The sequence below is a fragment of the Triplophysa dalaica genome, chromosome 3 (assembly GCF_015846415.1).
Source record: "Triplophysa dalaica isolate WHDGS20190420 chromosome 3, ASM1584641v1, whole genome shotgun sequence".
Taxonomy (NCBI): domain Eukaryota; kingdom Metazoa; phylum Chordata; class Actinopteri; order Cypriniformes; family Nemacheilidae; genus Triplophysa; species Triplophysa dalaica.
Genome location: NC_079544.1, coordinates 24,286,928 through 24,304,138, shown reverse-complemented (window position 1 = coordinate 24,304,138; position 17,211 = coordinate 24,286,928). Strand labels below are relative to the sequence as shown.

The following is a 17,211-nucleotide window of genomic DNA, read 5'->3' as shown; positions in this document are numbered from 1 at the left end:
ATTAACTGCATAGCTCATATTAATTAAATTTAAATTTAAATTTAGTCCTTCAGCAGACGCTTTTATCCAAAGCGACTTACAAAGAGTCATACAGGAGCCTACATTAGGTGCCAATACAAAGTTTCAACAAAAGCTAATTCATTACCTGTTGAGAGAAAGTTTTTTTTTTTTAGCAAAACTATTAAATTAAACTCATTCTACATGCACACCTTTGTGTTTCCAGGGATGTCACCTCAGATCTAGAGATGTTGGTCTGTCAACATATTTTTGTCTGCCTACATCTGTTATTTGTTGATAAAATAACAGACTGTGCAGTAATTCCAAGATATGTGTTAAAAATCATGGTGTCAGTTTAGGTAAACATTTTCCAGAACACCTTAATTTATATGAAGAATTCCCCTGAAGAAATGTTCCTAATTGATTCAGAATGCTATGAACTAAAATAAGTGGGACTTGTGTTAGACTTCTAGCTTTATAAAAAAATATTTTAAACATCGATATAGATATACAAAGAACCTTTTAGAGTACACTGTGGTCATAACTATTTTTATTATGATTATTATTATTAATGATAGTGACCCTTTTCAGGACCTGTATCTGAAGTAACAAATGAATTTAACCTGTAATTACATTTACAAAAAATTTAGTTGATTCATAAATTAATATTTTGACAACTGAAATATTAGTTTTATATAAAACTAATAATATAAAACTAAATCGGCCAGTAGGTGGCAGCAAGACTTAGAGTAGTCATTGGCTGAATCTGAAATGGCCTATGCTTCCATACTATATAAAAGGCAAAAAGAAGAAGGCAAACGAATAGTCCCTGCGTTCCATTTCGAAGGGCTCATCCCTATGCCCTAAAGCCCTTCGAACGGTTTACCCTCCAGAGTCAGAGCTTTGAAGGGTTAAAGGGTGTAGGGGACCAAACAACTGTTTCATGAAGTGCCCTTCTGCATCTACATCCCGTGCCCTTAAGTAGGCGGCGTCGCCAGGCAAAGAATCATGGGAACCCGAAGTGACCATCACTCGTACCCTTCGAAATCTTTCATTCTGAAGGGCCCTTTGAAGTGGACAGATATGAGCACTTCAGTTACGACCCTTCAGTATGGCGGCCATGATTGCTATCATTCCGAAGCGCCCTCCGGAGGGTGGTATATCCTAATTGAAACGCAGAGAGTAAGTCTGAATCGTCAGTATTCACAAAACAGTAGGCGAGAAAAACCCGGGTGGTGGACTATCTCTCGCGAGATTTGGATGCGAGTATACTTGTTCGCAAAATTAAGCCATGTGTATGTTTTTCTTTGCAAAATTATATATTTAGTATAAATGACTGCACAAAGGAAAATTCCATATTTTCACTAATAATTTGTTTATTTTGCACAAGCCAATAAACTCTTTGAATTATTTTGGTGTTATTGAGACACCAACAATGACCTTCACACTAAACTTAAATAGGCAGTCGGTGCTAATTTGTTATTTTACAGGACAAAAACCTACAAAAATAATTAAAACACACTGGAAAAAATGATGATACAAAAATATAGCAGCTTAATTATTACTGTTATTAATGATATTATTGTTGCTAAAATTACACCTACTGTACCATGCACACACAAACAGATGGTGACAAGAACTTTGTTTCACATTTGAGGGAGGGCGGATTAGATCTATACACAACATATAAAATGGATAGTTATTAGATGAGGAGTCTGACATCAAACTTATCAAGTAATTCTATAAGGCAGCACACTTAGGTACTGTTCAATTTTGAGGTGTTTGTCTATTTTGCTTGCATGTCTTCTTTTTTGCTCTAATGGAAAGGCAATTTGCAAAATATCTATAAAGTTGTTTGTTTTAAGCCTTCTATACCATCGTCTGTTTGCTTCTTTAGATTTCTTCAAATTTATCCAAAACTAGCTGCATATCTGCATATGTAAACTTACCATTTCAAGGGAAAAGACTCTTGATGTATGTAATTTTGACTAAAAACTGGTGATATGCTTTAGTTATTTTATGTATAATCTGAATTGCCTGACAAATGTATTCAAGTTACCACATTTTAATTACTTAATACCTACATATGAATAAGGCGATTGTGATGACATTTTTAATTTGACCTATATTCAGCTGTCGTTTCTGCATCAAGTTAACATGTATGCCAATGATATACTGTCTTAGTGAAACTTTAGCTTATTCATTAGCTCATAAGTGCTGGATGTAAGCAAAACAATATTTGTAGTTTGTCTTTTGGATAACTAGGTGTTAATTCGAATAGAAAGGATGAAGGTCTTCACTTCGGCGGCTCTCTGCCTGATATGCCAAACGTGCTACACACAGGTGTGCCGCAACTGCGTGGAGACACAGATAGGAGAATCGTGCCTGTACGTGAGAGACATCAACCATAATGCAGAACAAAGACAAAATAATAATTTGCAGCAATTTACAATCAAGCATGTTTCTGTGACAAAAAGAACATTCCATTGGGATAATCATTCTTCACAAGTGGATGGGCCTGTTATTGCCGAAATTTAACTGAGAAAAACGCATCGTAAAATCGCAAAGCTGTTGTATTCCTTTTAATTGTTTACTTTTATCAAAAGCATATAGTACTTGAAGAAAATTGAAAGGCTGGTTTCATGTGTTGTTTACTTGTAAAAAATCCATCTTATGGTGTTAATGAAACCTGTTTCTCATAACATAAGTTGTTGTGCTTGTCATTACATCACATGGCAAATGTAAGTACACACACTCCAGTACAGTATATGCACCTCTAACGTGAGTTGCCACCCGCCATTGAAAAGGAACAGAAGAAGAATTACGTCACATGATCACGTCAATATGGCGTACGACGGCCGATACCCAGTAAGTACCCTTTTGTCCCTCGTAAAAGGGATAGTTCATCCAAAAACTCCAATTTGACGTTTATTTACAGACATTTTTTTGAGTAGAACCGTAAAGAAGATTGTTTGGTAAATCCGCAGCCCTCTCTGCTTCATATAACGGGAGTCTATGGGGTCCACATGTCTAAGAGTCCCTAAAGCACATAATTCCATAAAGTGGCTCATGGTGACATGTTGACATTTTGTGAAGCGAATCGTTTGATATTTTCATAAAACTGAACGTCATTATTAATAATTTTAGCCATAATGTATGCAATCTTCTTCGTGTAGTATTTGGTGGCGGATGGCATACCAGCGTCTGGTACGTTTATCACCAGCTGCAGAAAGGGAGTGTTGAGGCTGTACAGTATATTGTTATACTCAAGAAAAAATGTCACCTACATCTCGGATGGCCTGAGTAAATAAACGACAAATTTGAGTTTTTGGCTGAACTACTCCTTTAAGTAGGTAGGCTATAGGCTACTTACTGATATTGAGTACCTACTCATTGAGCCATTTCGGATTCAGACATCATTCGATCAAACGCTTGATTTATTCAGGAATGTGGCAGGTGAGATTAAAAATCAGAACATTAATATAACAATGTTATGTCATTCATTCAAACTTATGTTAAAGAACTCAAAAGTCTGACGTAGAATATATGTACAATATCTGAAAACGCTAGGAAATGCATAACCGAATTTTTTTTTGAGATTATTATTTTCATAGTGCTTTCCATTTTACTAGATATACATTTTCTTTAGTGTTCATAATATAAAAAAAATCAATATCTGTTCAGTTTGAAACAAACATTAAGGGACAAAGTGTAAAATTTACATTATTTTTCAGACTTCAAATCATAACTTGATGTTCATAATTAATATCTAAATAATCAATATACAGACTTTTAAATCTACATTAGTTTTCAGTTTTTGAAAAAATAGAAAATACAGTCTTGCATTTCTTAATATAACAAACATTTCAACAAAACACACTCAAACAGAACATATTTGTAACCTTTTAATAGATGTAGAGGAAATTTCATTTGGGAAGATTTTTGGGACATCTTATTTTACAGGTAAACAAAAAAAAAAACCTGAATGGTCATGAACAGGTAGAGAGAACAAATGAGACTAAAATGAAGCAACAAGAAAAGTTGGCATCATTTTCATGTTTAAGGTATAATCCCATTTACACAATCTGATCCCTTTATTTAAATTAAAATAAAAGATTATTGTTTCTTCCCAAGATTTCTTTCTCATGCTTCCTTATTATTTTGGAAAGTTTATCCTACTCACAGTCACCTTTGGTTCGCTGAGTGGCATAATACAATTATTTTTTTATGAAAATAATAATAATAATGTACACGATATTGAACAATCTTGTTACATCCTAGGTCACAAACACATTTTCAGCTGAAACCAGATGGTTTATGAATGTAATGTACAGTGTGTTGTAACAGGAGGATCTTGCGCAATCTCATGGAACATTCGGTACTTGTCGTAAGGCTGATGACAAGAACAGATAATAAGGCGGTTATTTGTTCTTGAATCTCACGTGTCTCATTCTCAGAAGTTTCCCAATTCCTGATTGACTCAAAAATGATTCATACAGAGAAAAGTATAAAAGAAACAGATGAAGGTGTTTAAAAAGCTCAATACTACACAACTTGCAAGGTAAGCATCAGCATATTATATACATGAAGATGCTAATATAAAGCATGTCATGGCGAAGGAGTCTTTTAAATTGATAAATAATAGGCTTATCTGATCTGTCATGTTCCACGGACTTATTAATATATGTGGCTCAAACCAATTTCTTGATAAAGCACTTTATGTTTTCAGCTCTATCTGTTAGAATCATGAGGACCTCACTGTTGACTCTTATTCTTGCACTCATGTTGGCTCAGGGTGAGATTGACAGCAAATTAAGACTTTATTAGCAATAATACCATCAAGCACATCAATTAATATAGAAGATATTCACCTTTTTTCCAGGATTTGCTCTGAAATGCAACTACTGCGTCCCTAAGTCCGGAACACGATGCATCGCAACTGTAGAGACCTGTGAGGGTGGAAAAGATTCTTGCATATCCACCAGACTCACAATCCCTCCCTGTGAGTCCGATATTATTTATTGAATGTTTAAGTCTATCATTACATCTTAATATAGACGGATAGTGACCTGACCAAACAGCTATTGTGTACTCCCATTTATCCCCACCTCATTTCTTAAATAATACAAGATGTGAAGGATCTCATGGTATCTCTTGTTCTTCAATTCCTCTAGACATGGGCTTCCGGAGATGTGGCAGTACGAGAGAGTGTCTTCTTTATCAAGGCAACACCGCCATGATAAGCAAATGCTGCAAGACAGACCTCTGCAATCCTGTTATCTTTTAGGCCTAATTCTAATAATAGAATGCATATATATATAAAGGAGGGACATTTTTGTTGTTTAATATGGATAAGTCTTATTTTTTCTTGACGGTTTAATTGAGATTTTATCCAATAAACAAAAACACAAGAACCTGATGGTTGTGATAAGAACAACACCAAGAAACCAATGAGTGACATTTTTGTAGTTTTAAAAAATAGTTGTCTTCTTGTTTAGATTTTGTACAATAAAAAACCTTCACAAGAACCTGATGTTTGTGATTTATCTCAGTAATTGCAGCAGTGGCAAAATGCTAAAGACTCACAGTGAACAGGTGTTTTTGTTCTGCCAAACGTCATTTATCTCTAATCTCTATGTTCTTTTTTTCATAAGTTTTTACTATTGGTCAACCTTCACATCTGCCTGTGGGTTTTTCATTCAATTTGTAAAGAAATATATTAATACTAAGTAATATATAAATAAATTTAATATATAAATATTAAGAGATTCTTCGTCACTTCATTTGACCACCAACTATAAACCCTCACAGTGGGGTTTAGAGATAAACAAGGAAGCGCGGCACACATTTTGTAAAGTCAAGGGACGTTAAACAAAGAACTGTTTGTTTTTCCTTAAAAAAACCATACAATCAAGTTTTATTTGAAGGGCAGATAATCTCGTTTCTCGAAAGAATTTTCATTTTTGGGTGAACTGTCCCTTTAAAGCTTTTCAATAATTTCCAAAGATTTATCAAAGTCAGAGAAGCTCCGAGGTAAGATTTTTTGGTGGAACATGACTTCATACAAAATGTTGAGGAAAAAGTTGACCAAATATCCCCACAAGGATAGTAATACCTTAGATCATTGGCATTGTGAAAAGACACCAGCTGTCCCTTTGAGCTAAACCGATGAATAAACATACAAAATCATTTTAAAATGTACACATGCAGAAACTTTTCTCTAATGGGCAGTTTTCGGGTGTGAGGTTAGGGGAGGGCTTAGAAACAACATAAAAATGCCCATTACGACACTTGCGTGTACCAGAATTTCAAAAATGTCCTCACCAATTTACTGATAAAGCTGGTAAACAATATTGACACACTTATCGAAAGCATCTCTATTCCAGTAAACTTTGGACAAACATGTGTAAACAGGATATCAAAATGAGATAAGGAAAAGTAAGAACTCCTTTGTAGCAGAAGAGAAAAAACACTGGAACAGAACACATAAATGTTTTGCAAGCGCAATTAACCCAGCTAACCAATAAAAGAGATGTATCCAATGCCAGGAGCAAATAAGGAACAAAGGCCTAATGTGTTTCAAGTTTCTATGGCCAGATTTCAACACGGAATTTCCAGATTTGACTCCAGATTCTGGTTACTGATTTTTGAAACATGGCAGTATATAAGGATTGGAGAAACCGGTGTGTGTGGATATTCAGTTCAGCTCTACACCGCAGTAAAGGTACAGTACATATCATGTATAATGATTTACTTTGATTAACAATTATAAGACTGATGTTTAAGTCTAATAATGTCATCATTTAATTGTATATTAAAATGCAGAAACGTATTGTAAATATGTTCACAAAAATAAGGTTTCTTCATGTTTTCCAACAGAGCGATGAAGGTTCTTCTACTGGCACTTGTTCTTGGATTGGTGTTGACTGTTGGTGAGTTTGAAGATTCTTTTTAGTTATGAGAACTCGAGTGTCTTAAAGGGGTGATATGACATGGCTAAAACGAATTTTATCATTTGTTTTAGATGTAATGCAATGTGGATACACAATTTAAGGTTTAAAAAACGCTGTATTTTCCAAATACGTACATGTTTGTATTTCCTATTTGCCCGTCTCTGTGAAATGCGCAGATTTTTACACAGCTCATCACTCTGAAAAGGCAGGTGTGTTGCGATTGGCCAGTTGGTTAGTGCGTTGTGATTGGACAAATACTAGAATTCACGTAAATGTAACGCCACTTACCATATTCGGAACATTATGTTCCCAAGCAATTGCACTGACAGGTGATAAAATGTCATTGGTACTTTCCTCATCAATTCGATAAATCAACTTTGCAAGCGCGACTTGAGCAGGGTGTAAATGAATTAGTTAAAAACTATAGCTAACTGTTTTGCCTTTTATATGCGATGTTATAAAAAATTGCCTTTAGTGATCATCCAGTGTTACGCCATGTCTCGTCGCGACTCAACAAAGACAATAAACCCTGTTATAAACACGACATATTTGCCTCTTGTTGGAACATAATTACTGATGATTAGGACGTATGTTGTCTTTTGTCACTTTGAGCGTATCTGCATTTGCAGACCACACAAAGAAACAACATGCGCTACAAACACACGAAAAACTCGCGTTAGTCGGTAACAAAGTCTTTTACAATGAAAATATAGTCCTAGCGAAGTTGTAATGGCCCCACTTTTTAACAAAAGCTTTCGTGCACAGCCGGCCTTTATCTCTCCCAGGTTCATGAAGCAATCGTCTGTTAAATGCCCGTGCAGGGGCATTGTATTTTCAGATTGTACTCTTCTAGAACAGTATTGTAAATAAAGTGTAACCATTCGTTTTTAGTTGTCGCATCTTTTGGAAGGGCAAACAAAGAGGCTTTCTTTACTCAACGGAACACACAGCGTCTCCACGACATGGCTGCAGTGGCGACGATACAATGAGATTTACAAGTACTCCCAGCTTACTTGCATATACATTTTGGCAAGTCATGCTACGAAATGACGTACATTTGTGGGTGTGTGGCTACACGAGATGTTTTAGGCAGGTCTGGGTGAGCATTCGCTTTTAGATAGAACGCATCTTTTGTTCCGACACTTAAATTTTTGCAATTTTACGTGTCTAATACGTGCATGGCCAACTTGTAGCACACCAACGACACAGAAAAACATGTATTGGCTTCATAGGACCCCTTTAACACCTCTATCATTATGATTCTTATCTTGGGATTCTGATCATGCAGTGAAAGAGTTCCCATTATGCATGTTATCGTAGCTTTACAGTAAAGCTCAGTGCACAGGACTCTGTTATGTAAGTCAATGTTAAAAGTAAAGTGTTATGGGTTTATTTCGTTGCAGGATCTGCCTTAAAATGTAACAACTGTGTTCCAAGCAAACCTGGTAGGAAATGTGTGACCACCAAGGAAATGTGTGGTTATAACAAAAATGCCTGTGTCTCTGCCAGGTTCACAACTTATCCATGTAAGTTTACCCATCACTGTGTCAGGAATGGATTATGATAAAGAAGCAAAGTTTTTTTACCTTTTAAATATATTGGGGCGGTCACCTTGACAGGGATGAGCTTGAACCAGTAGGCCGCAGTTAAATGAGGATATTCAAATCATTATTAAAACTTAATTTTCAAAAATACATTAATTTTGTGTGTCTTGAGACAAAACATTGCACTGATATATTTGATTGAGTATTTAGTTTGATCAAATTTATAAAAGAGAGATACAGCTGTAAGATTATTTCCAGAAAAACAAGAGCTGCTCGTGTTGTTGACATCATGCACGTACGCACCGATTGCCAACAAGACACTAACATATGACTTAACTTCACTTACCGCATGCGGTTCATATCCGGCATCTTTTAAGCGCTGGGACCGCTCCATCTATCAGTTTCAAATGATCTCCAATTCCTTTGTTGCACAGATTATATAACATTCATCACAGAAATGCAGTGTGCAAACAAACATAGCTGAACTTCCGTCAGCCGAGTGAAGCGACATTAATGGCCGTGCTCTTTCTCACGCTGGCTGGTTGATGCGTGTTCTTTCTCACACGCTCGAGCGTGGGCGTGCTCTTTCGCTCACTGGATTACACGTGGGCGTCCTTTTCTGGGAGAACCCTTGTTATGAAATGGGAATCCATGTTAAAAAAAGCTTTCAGAAACCTGTACGAACTCTGGCGGACTGAATCGAGCTGAGTAATAATAGTTTTTTGACAGGTTGACCATGTTAGGCTTGAGAAGTGCACGTTTAACAGTGTAAAGAAGTCAGTATGATGAAATAGGATGTTACATTCACTTCTTGCTCTGTTCATATTAATGGTTACAAAACTAGTCTAGATGAATAAAGGCACATTTTTTTTCATTTATTTTTGTTCCCTAGATGGCTACTTCCGGAGGTGCATCTCCATGTCAGACTGCCTGATTCTACAGTCCAGCCCTTACATTGTAGCCACGTGCTGTCAGACAGACCTATGCAATTAAAATTTTATGACCCAATAAACACAATGTCTTCAAGAAATCATCGCCAGTGAAATCATTAACAGAGGCAACAATGATGAGTTATCATAGGATCTTACTCTAAATTATCAAATATTGGTAACATAGCTGTTAGTATTGGATGGTTTGGTTGCTGTGCACACCTTTTCCATTAAAGCACATACTTACATTCATAGAATGTGTCTTCCTTCTCTTGTTTACATTTTATACGTCAAGTCAAATCCAGATAAAATATAAGAAAACCTTCTAGTGTAATCAGGTTGCAAGACAAGTCTAACTTTGCTTTTACTAAATGCTTGATGGATATGTACATTGATTGTAGTTGTGGTTACTCTTGATTTAGTAGCCTATTAAACAGTTTTTTCATAATTTTCACTAGAAGTTCGCTAAGAGCATACTTCTCTCATAAACTAAGAATGTGCCACAAGTGTTCAACAAGCAAATTATTAATTTACTTATAGGTTCACTTAGCAGTTGCAGTACAAACAAAAAACTGTTGAAAAACGTATCATGTGTGTAAATGATACTGTTACACTTGAAAAAATACACTATAAGATACATTTTTATAAACAAAAAAAGTGGGCTAATTTATATCCCAAGTAGTAATGAAATAGTACACTTACTAGTACATTAAGTAAAGTCTACCTAATACAATAATCCTTAACACAATTTTCACAGTTTGGAATGAATTACTTTTATATACCTGTTGCGAATCTCATTTTTGAACTTGACTTAAAATAAGGTTAGTGTTTGGGATGTGAAATCATGGCGATATCAGGAACTGATTGTGAGATAAGGGCGGCGTCGCATATGCTTGATTTTCGCTCTTTTCCGCTGGAGTTAAGGATTAATCTTTAATCCTTAATTTTTATATTTTTACTAAGCCTTGTTGTGCAAGCACTGTTGAGCTTGTGCAGAGGCAGCAGCTTTTGCCAGAGGGGAACTGGAATCCCCTGGTTGGGCCTGGGTTCCCCTGAGGTTTTTTTTCTCGATGGGAGTTTTGGGTTCCTCACCACCGTTTGCATATTGTTTTGCACTATCTGCCTGGCCGGGGGGGCTGCTTTAGAATTCATACTTGTATTAAATGTGTCTCATTGTACAGCTGCTTTGTAACAATGAAAATTGTAAAAAGCGCTATATAAATAAAGTTGAGTTGAGTTGAGTTCATTATTAGTGTTCTACTTTGGATTCTTTCATGGAAACTATAATTACATCTTAGCATTGAAACTTCTGCTGAGACTGTGAATGAATCTACAGACAAGCCGACGCTGTGTTTGGAGTATGGTAGTGGTGGCGAGATGAAGCCTCATGATGCTTTGAGATGAGGCCTCATGAAGCATTGAAGCTTTTCAGCCAAGTGTTTAAAAAAAAGGTTAATTTCTAAAGGCTTCGTTTGCTCACGATACCATCTGGTGGTCAAATAGTATAAAACAAGCAAATACATTACAGATGTGTCTGATGTGGTCTGTGATAAATTGTATTTTGAGCCAGTCTAGGCTTAGAAATAACGGTGAAGAAAAAAATCTAAAGAAACAAGATTCTGGTGGTATATTATGATTGTAAAGCATAACTGTGTAATAAACATAATGTCTTAAAATGAATGGGGCTATCAAAAGTGTGTACATCAATTATTTGGTCATAATAGGCAGAAAGTGTCTGGGTTTAACTAGGCAGAGGGCAATGAATGTACTTGTTTAACTTGGTTTATAGGTGTCAAAAGGTCGCGGCAAGATTCGAACCGATTACTAAACCACTCAGACGGAAGCGAGGCTTCAGACATCATCCATGACATCAGTGGTCTAAAGCGATACATTTACATTCAGCAGACACTTTTATCCAAAGCGACATACAAAGAGTTCAGGGAGCAATAAGTGATATGTCATACAGGAGAAATAATACAATAGGTGCTAATACAAAGTTACTAGATTTAACAAAAGCTTGACCAATACCTGTTGAGAGAAAGAGAGAGGGTTAGTGTTTTATTATTTTAATTTGTGTGTTAAGTATTCACAGAAGAGATGGGTTTTAAGTCGTTTTGAATGTTGTGAAAGATGTGGTTGAACAGACCGAGTAAGGAAGAATGTTCCAACAGGAAGGAGTTGTGAAGGAGAATGAGTAGAAAAGCGATTTACTGCCCTTATGAGAAAGCAATACAAGACGCCGCTCTTTTTAAATAGAATTAGTTTTTGTTACAATACCCTTCTAAGGGTGTTAAATTTCACGGATAATTGATGATGCCACAGGTGGAGATTGAAGGTAAAAAGGGCTAAAGGCACAACAAGGCTAAAGGCACAACAAGGCTAAAGGCACAACAAGGCTGAAGGCACAACAAGGCTAAAGGCACAACAAGGCTAAGGTCACAACAAGGCTAAACGCACAACAAGGCTAAACGCACAACAAGGCCTGACAAAACACAATGGGCAAAGGAGAGTTTATACAGTGTCCGGATAACTAGGATGATGGGGAGCAGGTGACAAATGATGAATAGGCGCAAATGTCAAAGAGAGACAGGTGAGGGAGCATGGCAAAAAGAACATCCTTGGGTAAAAACGGGGAAAACAGGACTAGGGACCAACGATGGTCTCACAAATGCAAAACTTGAGTCTAAAATTGATGTTTATTCACCACACGAATTGTTCCGTGCAATTGATGTCACTAGTTTAATTGTATATATATTTGTAATTTAATGTATATTTTAGACGTATGGAACAAATCAATGTCTGTAATGTGTGCTCGAGCTGCAAAAGATTTAGATTCAGATTTCAGACTAATTGGTCCTATTTAGCAAAAAACGAACATTAAAGATAATATATATCTTCCTTACAAAAAGTTTAATATTAACAGATTGTTTTCTAAATTTTGTGATGTCACAAAATAAAACACATGTCCGATTTATTCGTCAACCCATATACAAATTATGTGGAGTTATATTTGAATTCTCCTGTTATGTGAATGATCCACAAGTCAACAGTACCTCTTTTCATGAATCATGACTGATGAATTATAAAGTATTTTTGTGAAAGGTTCGAAAGATCTTGTATAGCGAACGCTGTTACACCGAGGCAGAATCAGTTTTCAGCTAAAATGACTCCTTAGACTAAAAGCACATCATGTACAGAGTACGACCTAAGAGACGCAACAACTAGGTGTCAAAGTTACCAGCTTCAGTGCCCTCTCAAACCCACAGGAGGGCACTGTTTCCAAATCAACGGGACTTTCAGCGCACTACAATTCCAATAAACATTGTGACTAGTTTGTCAGTATTGCAGTCAACTGTCTCATCTGTTGCACCTCTGCCTATTTAAACCCAGTCATTTTAGTCACTCAAAAGTCTTCTTTGTGTTACACTGCATTTATTAGATTATTGTGTTTGATTTTTGGATTTGTTTATCGTTTTTGAACCTCTGAAGCCTGCCCCGTCCATTGCCTGACTTTTATCCTTCTTTTAATACTTAAATCCACAGACCTTTTATTTTATGTAATAAATAAGACATCGCTCTTTCTACAGTTTTCTAACGCCCGTACGGTCTTCCCTGCATCAATATGAGAACGACATGTTTTTTTACTGTGGTGGCAAAGCAAAGTTTTAAAAAAATGTTGAATGTTTCTGCAAATTTTAATCCTGTTTTCAATAAAAAGTCATGGAAGAATTTTACTGACAGCCAAAAATACAATTTTAAGACTGAATCCAGACTGATGTTTCTATGGCTGCACATGAATCATGATGAATTGTATTCGTGATGTTTGATTATAAAAATCACTTACTGCATCTGGAAGCAGAAGACCCCAGACTCATATATCATCAAAAGTTTGGGTACTCAGGATTTCCTCAAAACTTTGCAGTCCTTTCTGTTAGGTCACTTTACGTTAGGGCTTGTTTCTGTCATTTCTGAATTTTTACATTTCTGAAATATATGGGTCATTCTATAATTAGGGGTACATTTCAGGTCAACAAAAAACTGAAGAAATCAGTGTGCTTTTCTGCAAAATAATCTAGTTGTTTCCATAATATACCCCCATATTGTTCTAAATTCATTAGTTGCCAAGCTTAAGCTCAAATTACTTTTTAAATATTTAAATGAAAATAAATATTTGATTAATTGTTTTGTCAACTGTGTTACAGACAAAAGTGGTGTCATAGAAGAAATAAATGAAGTACTACACATATGATAAAACATTTGTTTGAAAGTCATTGAGTCTATTCACCAGGGGGTTTGAGGTTGTATGTCTAACTGATTTAAAAAATATGATTTTTAAACTGAATAACGGATATTCTTTGGTATACTATCATCAATGAATATTTTTTCAACATAATTCTCCATTACACTGAATTTAGAGTTATTCAACGTCTTTATGTAATACTGTTCACTCAGATTTCCTTTATATCATTTTTATAAAATTTTAGCCTTCAATTAAAGATTTATGACACAAAAATCACACGTAACACAATTGACAGATAAAGTAACACAGTTGACAGAAGTAACACGGTTGACAGGATGCATTAGGAGAAAAAGAGAAACCTTTCTTTAAAATAAAACCTTTTTATTTTGACAAGTGTCAGCAACAAGTAATTAATTAACTCTCTTGAAACAATGGAGAAAACAAACAAAAACTTTTTTTTGTCCTCATGCCACGTCTCTCTATGTTTTTGTAAATACGCAGCCCTTCTCTCAGGATCAGCATCACGCCGAGCCCTGTACTGGCGCTGCTTCTCAGCAGCAGATAACATCATTTCCCTAAAACAAGATTAAGAGCACTTTATAGTTTTTCAACCTTGTTTGATAGGGATCACATTAAATAAATGTCAGCAGAAACCCACCAAACCATGAAATCATATAAAAATGAACCATTCTTCATGAAATCCTTGTTTGTTGATATATGTATATTTCTGGAGATAATATAGATTTTGCTGAAAAGCTGTGGAATGCTCCTTTAATCGAGTGTAATGATTTATTCATTGTAATATATAGATAATATAATAGTGTTAAGATTAGTTAAATTAATCCCTTAATGTGAATCACATGTTTTTATAAAATAACTATTACTATGTAATTACACTTGTTCATATTTTACATGTCATTCCTGTGTTATAACAATAGTTAATGTATGTTTTTATCAACAATACTCAATATAGGCATAAACTATGACAAGAAACCCAGCCAACATCGTCAACTGTGTTAATCCCTGTCAACTGTGTTACACTTGATGGGTAACACAGTTGACAAGTAACACAGTTGACATTTCTTCCATTTTAGGGCCTTGTGCTAACTGCAGACCTTGAACATGTCCCCAAATTACCTTGATCAACTAGTGTTTTTATACATTTTATCTACATTTTTGTAAATATAATATCTAAAGTAAGTACACAAGACCATGTTGATAACACAGTTGATGTGCAATTCATCTACTCTATGTGTAGACAATAATAATGATTAAAAATTGAAGAGGAGGAGTAGAAATTTACCACACTGTATTTAAAATTCCCCCCACTGAAGGTTGTGACATCACATGATGTTGGACATGTGACTTTGGAACAAACCATTGCTGATTTATAGGGGTTTTGTCAATGGGTAACACAGTTGACAAAGATTTCTCGGACACACACAAAGTTAATAATTTAATAGATATAAACAAGTGAATTAGTTTTTAAAATACATTTGCCTTGTTTTAATGATTATTTTTTAACAAATAATGATGAAAATAATATACAAAAACATGTATTGTAGTGTCAACTTGAAAGGCAAAACTTGACTTTTAGCAAATTGGACAGCACAAAAACTGTTATTTCCAGTACAGCATATGCATTTCCTCCTAATTAACTCTTGGAACTGGTTGACTTTATGCATGAAATAAAGAGGAATGTTCCCAAATATAAAAGTGATCATTGCTTGAAGTGAATATTCAGTAAAAAGGATAAATACAACCAATGGACTTGAAATGTACCCTTAATTATAGAATGACCCTTATTTTCCCTTTGAAAAAAGACTTTATAAGGTGATACGTGTTTCATAGGTATAAGTCTTTTACTGAAAGAGAGATGTACAAGCTTTAAGTCATAATCGCAATGATTTGTGACAATTGTTTAATAAGCACACAGAAAACGTTTTATCATTTGTATGACAATTAATTGCCATAATTGTCAGATCTCCATAACAGGCAAATAATTTTAACAATCTAAATTAATTATTAAACAATAAATTAACAGACAAATGTCATAATCGTGGAAAAAAGTTGTTTGGGCAATTTCAGTCATATGTCATATCAACCTGGTCGCACCAATTGCGTATAAATAACATGCTGTTGCATTATCGTCTAATACGTACGCCAAATTTTGCGATTTTGCGTGCATGATATGATACACCAATGTTTGCTTGTACCTGGGTGAAGAGCAGCCATTTTAAAACGTACATGAAGAGGAAACACTGAAATAATTAAAATAATACTATTAGGTTTAGGGTTTGGGTTAGGGGACAGGGGAAACAAATTGCTGTTTAATATGCAAACACGCTAATTGATGTATAATATGCACGCAAAATTAGGCGTATTTATGCACGCAAAATCGCAATTTGGCGTCCGTATTATACGATAATGCAAAGCGCGTGTTATTATCATGTGAAGCGTATGACGAAGCGTATGTGTCAATGTGTAACGTATAGCTTTTTTGTTTATAAGACACACCTTCACATGCCTTACATTTCTTTTCCTCACATCGCCCATTACCATCCCTGGTAAAGATGAATTACAAATTATGCTTTTGTGAGTAACAGGAGTAACATTTACGGTCATTACTTTCACTGATTTCCGATTTCACCAGAGTTTGTTCAAATGCTGCATCATCGTTTTTACGTCAAATGCAATATGTCATGATCCCTTTCCCTTCCTTGTATTTCTTTTCAGAATTTTTTCTCAATGAAGTTAAAACCCCTTGAGCGTCATTCAACTTTTTTAGGGTGGGGCAAAAAAGTGATTTCAACATAACAGTGTAACTCTGGAATGCCTTAGTCTAGAGACCTAATATTGGTCTTGTTATAAAGAAAAGATTCTATTATTTATTGTTAAAGAGTCTGGAGTTGAAAAAAATAAATAAAAAATAGTTATAGCATTTTAATTGTACATTTATAATACTAAAATAAGCATTTACATTTTACATTTAGTCATTTGGCAGACGCTTTTATCCAAAGCGACTTACAGTGCACTTTTTACAGGGACAATCCCCCTGGAGCAACGTGAAGTAAAGTGTCTTGCTCAAGGACACACTGGTGGTGGATGCTGGGATCGAACAAGCAACCTTTGATTTAACAAGTTCAGCAGTTTAATCTAATCAATAAATCAATAAACGTTGTTTTATTTTACAAAAAATCTCAACAAAAACTTTTCTCAACAAAAAATCACCAGATAATTGAAGACATACTTCTAAACAAGTGTTGTTTAAAATTTCAAGCTGATATCAAAAAATGTGGTTTATGGGATAATTCGAATCGTTATACCAACAACTACCACGAAGTGTCACATAGGTTCCAATGGTTTACTGCAAAAATAAAATATTTCAGCCATTTCTATGAGAAGGACATTCTTGAAGCTTTCCAATGATATATAAGTTTTTTACATTTATTTTAAAATTTACAAACAAATATGATAATGAATATGTAATTTTTATAATGGCCAATGGGCCCAGTGTCATTTGAGAAAACATATTTTACTTAGTGATT

At 35.1% G+C, this 17,211-nt stretch overlaps 1 protein-coding gene across 1 annotated transcript; it reads left to right on the top strand.

Annotated features, from left to right (window-relative positions):
* Positions 1-4,467: 4,467 nt before the first annotated feature.
* On the top strand, positions 4,468-5,525 carry LOC130418123 (phospholipase A2 inhibitor and Ly6/PLAUR domain-containing protein-like). The gene is made up of 4 exons (XM_056744091.1): positions 4,468-4,558; positions 4,727-4,792; positions 4,880-4,999; positions 5,172-5,525. Exons 2-4 carry the CDS (start codon positions 4,744-4,746, stop codon positions 5,282-5,284), a joined length of 282 nt encoding a protein of 93 aa, XP_056600069.1. The 5' UTR covers positions 4,468-4,558; positions 4,727-4,743; the 3' UTR covers positions 5,285-5,525.
* Positions 5,526-17,211: the final 11,686 nt, after the last annotated feature.

What these genes read in the sequence shown, in the direction of transcription:
- LOC130418123 (XM_056744091.1), top strand. Translation starts at nt 4,744, where the DNA reads ATGAGGACCTCACTGTTGACTCTTATTCTTGCACTCATGTTGGCTCAG. An exon ending in TGCACTCATGTTGGCTCAGG is followed by an intron (nt 4,793 to 4,879) that starts GTGAGATTGACA and finishes CCTTTTTTCCAG; the next exon opens with GATTTGCTCTGAAATGCAAC. An exon ending in CAGACTCACAATCCCTCCCT is followed by an intron (nt 5,000 to 5,171) that starts GTGAGTCCGATA and finishes CAATTCCTCTAG; the next exon opens with ACATGGGCTTCCGGAGATGT.